The 10,000-nt window shown below is 40.8% G+C and overlaps 1 protein-coding gene across 2 annotated transcripts in view; it reads left to right on the top strand.

The window, feature by feature from the left end:
* Window positions 1–10,000, top strand: part of LOC138975331 (synaptic vesicle 2-related protein-like) — a 37,570-nt gene that overhangs the window by 22,455 nt on the left and 5,115 nt on the right. For both annotated transcript variants that reach the window (XM_070347987.1, XM_070347988.1), the window contains exons 7-10: window positions 1–15; window positions 953–1,081; window positions 4,326–4,476; window positions 8,209–8,292. The exon at window positions 1–15 is cut by the window's left edge and continues 111 nt beyond it. In XM_070347987.1, the coding sequence (XP_070204088.1) occupies window positions 1–15; window positions 953–1,081; window positions 4,326–4,476; window positions 8,209–8,292 (379 nt within the window). The remainder of the gene's footprint in view (window positions 16–952; window positions 1,082–4,325; window positions 4,477–8,208; window positions 8,293–10,000) is intronic.

A 10,000-nucleotide genomic window follows, 5' to 3' on the forward strand; every position in this document is an offset into this window, starting at 1 on the left:
TGCGTTGGCCTGTTTGTAAGTTCCAACTGTGTCGCCTTTGTCATCCTCGACAGTGTAAACCACATTATGTCATCCTGCACTTGACCTTCATCCGGGCTCTCTGCTTTCAAACTGATTTCAAAATTTCGAATTTTGCTGACTTTGTCTTGTTGATAAAAGATTTCTTTAGTTTATAACAATGTTTGTCTCATAATTAGCTGTCAATTTGTTCTTTAGATTGTAGAAGTTTGGTTTAGCACCATTACGAGGTTTCAGAATTCTACCCATAAGTCAACGCGAAATAAATTCTTTAAAAAATCCTCGCTCTGTATGGAGATCATCTGGGGTGTTCTTTAGCGGTAAGCATTGAAACAAAATGATGTGTGTAGGAAAAAGGCCCCTAATATGGACCGGTTCCTAAAATGGACAATTTCAGTTCTGATAAACTAACGGTGCTCGAGCGCTCAAAACAATTTCTTTCCATACATTTACGCTCCCTGGATAACTTGCACACGTCAAAACAGTTGCGGACGCACAAACCACAAAACTGTAACGTCTGTCAAGGTTAACACTCTTTTCTGTCGTTCTGTCTTCCCTTATATTCTCTTGTCTTCTTCTCTCTATTGCGTGTTAACTTTCAGTTGGTTGGTTGTTTTATAACAAGAACAAGAACACTTACTGTATTGTCTGTCTTTCCAAAACAGAAATGTGGCTTTAAATCTGCCTCTCAATTACGAAATGATATTGCACAAAGACAAACAAAGATTAATTAAGCAAGAGGTTAAACATCGTGTATCATAATTCAATACAGTATTAAATATCACTTCTCCTCTATATAAAAAAATATAAAAAGATTAAAAAAATAAAAATAAAAATAAAATAAAATGATGACTATTAGTGTACAATCTAAACAAAAATGTTTCAACAACAACAGGTATGCACAGTTAACCATTTGTTTCTCTTACTCTGACAGTTTCTGCCAGAGTCAGCCCGTTTCCTGGTGGCAGCCGGGCGCAGCGAGGAGGCTCTGAAAATACTGCAAAGAACAGCAGAGATTAACAGAGAATCTCTACCTCCCGGTACAATTGTCAAATCCAAAGAGGTTAGCTTCCCTGTCTCAGTCTGTCTGTCTGTCTGTCTGTCTGTCTCTGTCTGTCTGTCTCTGTCTGTCTGTCTGTCTGTCTCTGTCTGTCTGTCTGTCTGTCTGTGTCTGTCTGTCTGTGTCTGTCTGTCTGTGTTTCTGTCCTCTGTCTGTCTGTGTCTGTCTGTCTGTGTCTGTCTGTCTGTGTCTGTCTGTCTGTCTGTCTGTGTCTGTCTGTCTGTCTGTGTCTGTCTGTCTGTCTGTCTGTGACTGTCTGTCGGTGTCTGTCTGTCTGTGTCTGTCTCTCTGTCTGTGACTGTCTGTCTGTCTGTGACTGTCTGTCTGTGACTGTCTGTCTGTCAGTCTGTCTATCTGTCTGTGTCTGTCTCTCTGTCTCTGTCTCTCTGTCTGTGTCTGTCTCTCTGTCTCTCTGTCTGTGTCTGTGTCTCTCTGTCTCTCTGTCTCTGTTTCTGTCTCTCTCTCTCTCTGTCTGTGTCTGTCTGTCTCTACCTCTGTCTGTGTCTGTCTGTCTGTCTCTACCTCTGTCTGTGTCTGTCTGTCTGTCTCTATGTCTGTCTCTGTCTCTCTCTGTCTTTCTGTCTGTCTCTGTTGGTCTGTCTGTCTGTTTCTGTCTTTCTGTTAGCCTGTCTGTCTCTCTGTCTGTGTCTGTCTGTGTCTGTCTGTCTCTCTGTCTGTGTCTGTCTGTCTCTCTCTGTCTCTGTCTGTCTGCATGTCTCTGTCTGTCTGTCTGTGTCTGTCTCTCTCCCTCTGTCTCTGTCTGTCTGTTTGTCTGTGACTGTCTGTGACTGTCTGTCTGTCTGTGTCTGTCAGTCTGTCTGTCTGTCTGTCTGTCTGTCTCTCTGTCTCATTCTCTACCTTATTAATACCTTGTGTTTCACCCGTTCAACTGCAGTTGACCAGATGTGTAGCTGGCCCGTGAAGAAAAAGAAGAAGAACAAGTCGCGTAAGGCGAAAATACAACATTTAGTCAAGTAGCTGTCAAACGTACAGAATGAAACTGAACGCAATGCAACGCAGCAAGACCGTATACTCGTAGCATCGTCAGTCCACCGCTCATGGCAAAGGCAGTGAAATTGACAAGAAGAGCGGGGTAGTAGTTGCGCTGAGAAGGATAGCACGCTTTTCTGTACCTCTCTTTGTTTTAACTTTCTGAGCGTGTTTTCAATCCAAACATATCATATCTATTATGTTTTTGGAATCAGGAACCGACAAGGAATAAGATGAAAGTGTTTTTAAATTGATTTCGAAAATTTAATTTTGATCATGATTTTTATATTTTTAATTTTCAGAGCTTGTTTTTAATCCAAATATCACATATTTATATGTTTTTGGAATGAAAAAATGATGGAGAATAAGATGAACGTAAATTTGGATCGTTTTATATAAAAAAAAATTTTTTTTACAATTTTCAGAGTTTTAATGACCAAAGTCATCAATTAATTTTTAAGCCACCAAGCTGAAATGCAATACCGAAGTCCGGGCTTCGTCGGAGATTACTTGACCAAAATTTCAACCAATTTGGTTGAAAAATGAGAGCGTGACAGTGCCGCCTCAACTTTCACGAAAAGCCGGATATGACGTCATCAAAGACATTTATCAAAAAAATGAAAAAAATGTCTGGGGATTTCATACCCAGGAACTCTCATGTCAAATTTCATAAAGATCGGTCCAGTAGTTTAGTCTGAATCGCTCTACACACACACACAGACAGACAGACAGACAGACACACATACACCACGACCCTCGTCTCGATTCCCCCCTCTATGTTAAAACATTTAGTCAAAACTTGACTAAATGTAACAAAAAGAACAAGAACAAGAACTAGAACTAAAACAAGAACAAAAACAAGAAGAATAACAACAACAAGTAAAAGAAGACGGAGAAGAAGAAGGAGGAGGAGGAGGGTGGATATTACGCGCTGCATTGCACGTTTTGAGTCTAGCTTTACCTTAAAGTTACTACATCTGGGGCGCCATTTGGGAAAGATTTCTGACGATTTGGACCTTAAACGTTCAAGGAGCATTCGCTGTGCTGTAATTTAGAAACACCTGCAATGATTTGCTCAAAACCGCTCCGAAACTATGCCATATAATTAAATGAATTTTAATCAGCGAGCGGTTTGCTTTGCCCAGCTCTCCTGTGTCAGAAGTCCGGACTTCTGTTCGTCATCATACTTGATTTAGTTTTCATAGATACCCATTCGTCAAAGCATATTAAACCCGTTAGATTGAGGAAGTCAAACCCATACTCCAGCAAACACATGCACATTCCGTACCATACAGGGGAAAAACGATTCGCATTACATAAACAATCACAAATTCCGTTAAAAAATATCACGGTCTAAAAAGACTACCAAACACAGCATTTAGATTTGAAATATAGAACGCTCAAACACTGACTCTAATACCTTCCTCGTGTGTGCTGACATATATTCAAAACCCAAAACGAACTCTGTAGCTCTCATCTCAATTTCACACCTCTATCTCTAGGAACACTGAGGGTCCAAAGGTAGGACGAAAATTAGGACTGGCGCAATAATTCTCACTGTGACGCCTTTTTGCGCCAGTCCTAACATGGATTCAAACATGGCCCCAAAACTATTTTACTATAACTATGACTAGGAGAAAATAAAAACGGAAAAATACGGAAAATAAAAAAAATACGGTTTATTTTTTTCAAAAATACGGAAAATACGGAAAATACGGAGAATTTTCATGCCTGAGAATTACAGCCGTTTTGAATTTAAGTAACTCAGCGCTCACACGTTTATTTTAAGGTATCCCTGGTGTCAGGTCACATAATTACAACCCCTAACCTGAACTGTGTAGCTCTTGGGGCGATAAAAGACAATGTGTTGCTAGACTATATCACTTTAACTATCTTTACACCCCCGGTATAGGGGTGTGTATAGGTTTCGCTCGATGTGTTTGTTTGGGTGTTTGTTTGTGTGTTTGTGTTCGCATATAGATCTCAAGAATGAACGGACCGATCGTCACCAAACTTGGTGAACAGGTTCTATACATTCCTGAGACGGTCCTTACAAAAATTGGGACCAGTCAAACACACGGTTAGGGAGTTATTGGTGGATTAAAATTATACAAGGACTTATAGAGGGACATCTTCATGGTCAAAGGGAAATAACCATTCTCACTCAGTCACTGCCACCAACTGAGAAGGTTATTTCCCTTTGACGGGGGTGTTTTTCCTACCTCATTGGAATTTCTTGTTATTTTCATTTTTCCAGATGTCACTTGGAAGTCTGCGAGATCTGTTCAGCCGAGAATACAGACTGACGACTATACTACTATGGCCAATATGGTTTGGTGCCTCCTTCGGTTACTATGGCATAGTCTTGGCCAGTCCACTTCTCCTTAGTCAGCAAAAAGCGAATTCAAGTAAACCCACGAACTTGTTTTACTTTCCTTGTTTGGCAACGAGAACATTTTTATGTTGTTAGGTTGGTGTACATATTAATTTCGACTCTGATATTATGTGGATGTCTGGAAGCAAAATAAGCAAACAAATGTGTTTCTACTGATTACCTCCTCCTCCTTCTCCTCCCCCTCATCTCATCCTCCTCCTTCTCCTCCCCCTCCTCTCATCCTCCTCTTCCTCCTCCTCCTCCTCCTTCTCCTCCTCTCCCTCCTCCTCCTCCTCCTTCTCCTCCCCCTCCTCTCCTCCTCCTCCTCCTCCTTCTCCTCCCCCTCCTCTCCTCCTCCTCCTCCTCCTTCTCCTCCCCCTCATCTCATCCTCCTCCTTCTCCTCCCCCTCCTCTCATCCTCCTCTTCCTCCTCCTCCTCCCTAATACTCTTCTTTTTGTCCTGCTCATTCCTCCCCCTCCTCCTCCTCCTCCTCCTCCTCCTCCCTAATACTCTTCTTTTTGTCCTGTTCATTCCTCCCCCTCCTCCTCCTCCTCCCCCTCCTCCTCCTCCTCCTCCTCCCTAATACTCTTCTTTTTGTCCTGCTCATTCATCCCCCTCCTCCTCCTTCTCCTCCCCCTCCTCTCATCCTCCTCTCATCCTCCTCCTCCTCCCCCTCCTCCTCTTCCTCCTCCTCCTCCTCCCTAATACTCTTCTTTTTGTCCTGCTCATTCCTCCCCCTCCTCCTCCTCCTCCTCCCCCTCCTCCTCCTCCTCCTCCCTAATACTCTTCTTTTTGTCCTGCTCATTCCTTCCCCTCCTCCTCCTCCTCCCCCCCCTCCTCCTCCTCCTCCTCCTCCTCCCTAATACTCTTCTTTTTGTCCTGCTCATTCCTCCCCCTCCTCCTCCTTCTCCTCCCCCTCCTCTCATCCTCCTCTTCCTCCTCCTCCTCCCTAATACTCTTCTTTTTGTCCTGCTCATTCCTCCTTCCTTCTCTTCCTCTTTGGTTTAAACAAGTTTATTCAATAAATTCCATTGGTACTATTACTGCATACATGAAAAAAGGAACATGGAGCACAACAAGCTAAGCTTATGAGCGTACTCTTAAAAGCAAATGAAATTTGGCGGACGATTTTAATATAACAAATTTGAAATAATGTCAAAATGATAATGGTAAATTATGGTAGACAAGCATGTAACAATAAAAGGGAAAAAAACAAAGAAAAAAACCCCATGATAAACTAACAACAGTACTCACACGCGCTCGCACACTCACTAGCACACACACGCATACAATGACTTTCTTTCTTTCTTTATTTGGTGTTTAACGTCGTTTTCAACCGTTCAAGGTTATATCGCGACGGTACAATGACTTCCACATGGTTGAAAATAGAATACTACCAGAACAAGGAAATGTAAACAGTACTGCACATGGTCGTTTCGAACATGGATGAGATAAATGCATTCATTATTCAAAACGTTTGCTTAATAAGATAAACCTGAATAACTGGTCAAATATCAATGCATTATTGCTGTCTTCCTCTTTGTCTTTATCTTCCCACACTCTAAACTAGAAGTGTTCCAAAGTGAACACACGTTTTGTAACCAGTTGTGAACACTGTGTGAGATACTATATAATTCTACTTCAAAAAGTAGCACACATGGTTAACACTAAATAACGTTTAGTTTACAATGTGTACTACAATGCAGTGGAGCCCTAAGCCTCCTCTGTCTCCTTCTTCTCCTTCGCCTCCTTCTCCTCCTCCTCCTACTACTACTTCTGCGTTTGCTTTGTCTCCTCCTCCTTCTTCTTCTTATTTGTTATCTACCTACTCCTCCGTCTTTTTACATTTAGTCAAGTTTTGACTAAATGTTTTAACGTAGATGGGGGAATCGAGACGAGGGTCGTGGTGTATGTGCGTGTGTGTGTGTGTGTGTGTGTGTGTGTGTGTGTGTGTGTGTGTGTGTGTGTGTCTGTGTGTGTGTGTAGAGCGATTCAGACTAAACTACTGGACCGATCTTTATGAAATTTGACATGAGAGTTTCTGGGTATGATATCCCCATACGTTTTTTTCATTTTTTTGATAAATGTCTTTGATGACGTCATATCCGGCTTTTCGTGAAAGTTGAGGCGGCACTGTCACGCCCTCATTTTTAAACCAAATTGGTTGAAATTTTTGTCAAGTAATGTTCGACGAAGCCCGGACTTCGGTATTGCATTTCAGCTTGGTGGCTTAAAAATTAGTTAATGACTTTGGTCATTAAAAATCTGAAAATTGTAACAAAATTTTTTTTTTTTTAAAAACGATCCAAATTTACATTCATCTTATTCTCCATCATTTTCTGATTCCAAAAACATATAAATATGTTATATTTGGATTAAAAACACGCTCTGAAAATTAAATATATAAAAAATTATATGAAAATTAAATTTTCGATATCAATTTAAAAACACTTTCATCTTATTCCTTGACGGTTCCTGATTCCAAAAACATATAGATATGATATGTTTGGATTGAAAACACGCTCAGAAAGTTAAAACAAAGAGAGGTACAGAAAAGCGTGCTATCCTTCTGAGCGCAACTGCTACCCCGCTCTTCTTGTCAATTTCACTGTCTTTGCCGTGAGCGGGTGACTGACGATGCTACGAGTATGCGGTCTTGCTGCATTGCATTGCGTTCAGTTTCATTCTGTGAGTTCGACAGCTACTTGACTAAATGTTGTATTTTCGCCTTACGCGACTTGTTTACATTTAGTCAAGTTATGACTAAATGTTTTAACATCGAGGGGGGAATCGAGACGAGGGTCGTGGTGTATGTGCGTGTGTGTGTCTGTGTGTGTGTGTAGAGCGATTCAGACTAAACTACTGGACCGATCTTTATGAAATTTGACATGAGAGTTCCTGGGTATGAAATCCCCGAACGTTTTTTTCATTTTTTTGATAAATGTCTTTGATGACGTCATATCCGGCTTTTCGTGAAAGTTGAGGCGGCACTGTCACGCCCTCATTTTTCAACCAAATTGATTGAAATTTTGGTCAAGTAATCTTCGACGAAGCCCGGACTTCAGTATTGCATTTCAGCTTGGTGGCTTAAAAATTAATTAATGACTTTGGTCATTAAAAATCTGAAAATTGTAAAAAAAAAATAAAAGTTTATACAACGATCCAAATTTACGTTCATCGTATTCTCCATCATTTGCTGATTCCAAAAACATATAAATATGTTATATTTGGATTAAAAACAAGCTCTGAAAATTAAATATATAAAAATTATTATCAAAATTAAATTGTCGAAATCAATTTAAAAACACTTTCAGCTTATTCCTTGTCGGTTCCTGATTCCAAAAACATATAGATATGATATGTTTGGATTAAAAACACGCTCAGAAAGTTAAAACAAAGAGAGGTACAGAAAAGCGTGCTATCCTTCTTAGCGCAACTACTACCCCGCTCTTCTTGTCAATTTCACTGCCTTTGCCATGAGCGGTGGACTGACGATGCCACGAGTATACGGTCTTGCTGAAAAATGGCATTGCGTTCAGTTTCATTCTGTGAGTTCGACAGCTACTTGACTAAATGTTGTATTTTCGCCTTACGCGACTTGTTTTTCCTTTTCTTCTTTCTGTTTTGGGTTGTTGTTTTTTGGTTTAAGTTTGGTTTGGTTGTATTCAAGTTAATCCTACTACAATAGTGATGGCAATAAAAAGTAATGATAGAAGTTGTTTTTCCCCATTAAATGACACGTTTAACCGTTGTGTGCATGGACAGCTAACGGGAGTGGCGGCGAGTGTAACGTGCTGGACAGAGAGGACTACGTCTCACTAGCTACCTCCACTGTGGGCGAGTTTGCCGGTCAGTTAAATCACTAATACCCCATTTTATCGAGCGCTGTCCAGTCCACCCAGCTGGAAATGGGTACCTGACCCTATTCAGAGCCCGGGAAGGCAAAGGCAGCGAGGGAGAGTAGTGGGCACCGTCCTCATAAAGCTGGCCCGAGAGTAGTTGAGATCTCTAACATCTTGTTCCCTACGATCAAAAATGGTTATGGGACTACCTTTGCCTTCATTTTTATTTATTATATCACTAATAGTATAAGACGATGTGTATTTTGATTGTGCCAGCCATCGTGTTTACTTCTGTAATGTTTCACCTGGGATTCGCTTATATAAGCATTATGGTTAGGTGCATCCTGAACTCAGGTCAAAATGAGTTCGGCTCATTCTCTCCCTGACAGGATGCCTTGGTTTTCCTTGTCTGGCGAGGAAATCGATTTTTTTTTTACATATTTAGATCTTTTCGTAATCTGTTATGGATGTAAGCAGATTCGCGATCGTCGATAATGATTTTTCATGGTGTTGTGTATCCCCCCGCGGGTTAGGGGAAAGAATTTACCCGATGCTCCCCAGCATGTCGTAAGAGGCGACTAACGGATTCTGTTTCTCCTTTTACCCTTGTTAAGTGTTTCTTGTATAGAATATAGTCAATGTTTGTAAAGATTTTAGTCAAGCAGTATGTAAGAAATGTTAAGTCCTTTGTACTGGAAACTTGCATTCTCCCAGTGAGGTAATATATTGTACTACGTTGCAAGCCCCTGGAGCAAATTTTTGATTAGTGCTTTTGTGAACAAGAAACAATTGACAAGTGGCTCTATCCCATCTCCCCCCTTTCCCCGTCGCGATATAACCTTCGTGGTTGAAAACGACGTTAAACACCAAATAAAGAAAGAAAGAAAGGTGTTGTGTAATTTTTAAATTACAAAGGAATTGATATGTAAGACAGTTTCAAGCGAGCTATTTTTCGCGGCTGTATTTACTGTGCAAACAACTCTAAATATGGAAAAGTGTCACGTGATAAACAACCGTTTGGTTTCGGCGCTCGCTGGAGCAGACGATTTTTTGACAGTGATGCAACCATATATTACGGTCTCCTTCCGGCAGCAGTCCCAAAATTTCGACTTCTTTTGACCTTAGAACGATGTCTTTATCATAACTGTGAAGAACAGAACGGAGATCACTGTCGAAGTCGGCCAATCTGCAAACATTTTCGTCTCGCGAACACTGCTCGCGAACAACAAATGGGAGATAACTCTGTATTCTTGTTTTGATAGATTCGCGTAGGACTTTAGCGTCCGGTCAGAGGGACTAAAGCGATAGCGTGGAGCGATGATGATCAGAATGGGTTAGGTGTTGATCCTCATTGCCAGACAATGTATATGGCACGATATTACAATTGAATAAAGTTTTGTTCAAGTCAATAGACGATGTTCGAAAATAACTCTATCAAGTTTGTATGGGTTATGGAAGAGTTGTTTTCCGTTGTTTCCATAGAAACACTGAGGCAAACCTACAACGTCACGTGCAGCTCTCCTCGGTGTTTCCATGGAAAAGCAAGAGAAAGCAACTCTTCCACAACCAACAAAACCCGACAGAGTTATTTCCGGAATTCTTCTGGTTTTTTGTTAACCTCCGATTTGTACTGGATGTTGCAAGGAAATGGCAAAATAAATTTTGTTGAAATTTGTATGAAGTTTTTGGAAGTTTTTTTTTAAACCGTTCTTAAT

This window comes from Littorina saxatilis, linkage group LG9, assembly GCF_037325665.1.
Source record: "Littorina saxatilis isolate snail1 linkage group LG9, US_GU_Lsax_2.0, whole genome shotgun sequence".
In the NCBI taxonomy this organism is placed as follows: Eukaryota; Metazoa; Mollusca; class Gastropoda; order Littorinimorpha; family Littorinidae; genus Littorina; species Littorina saxatilis.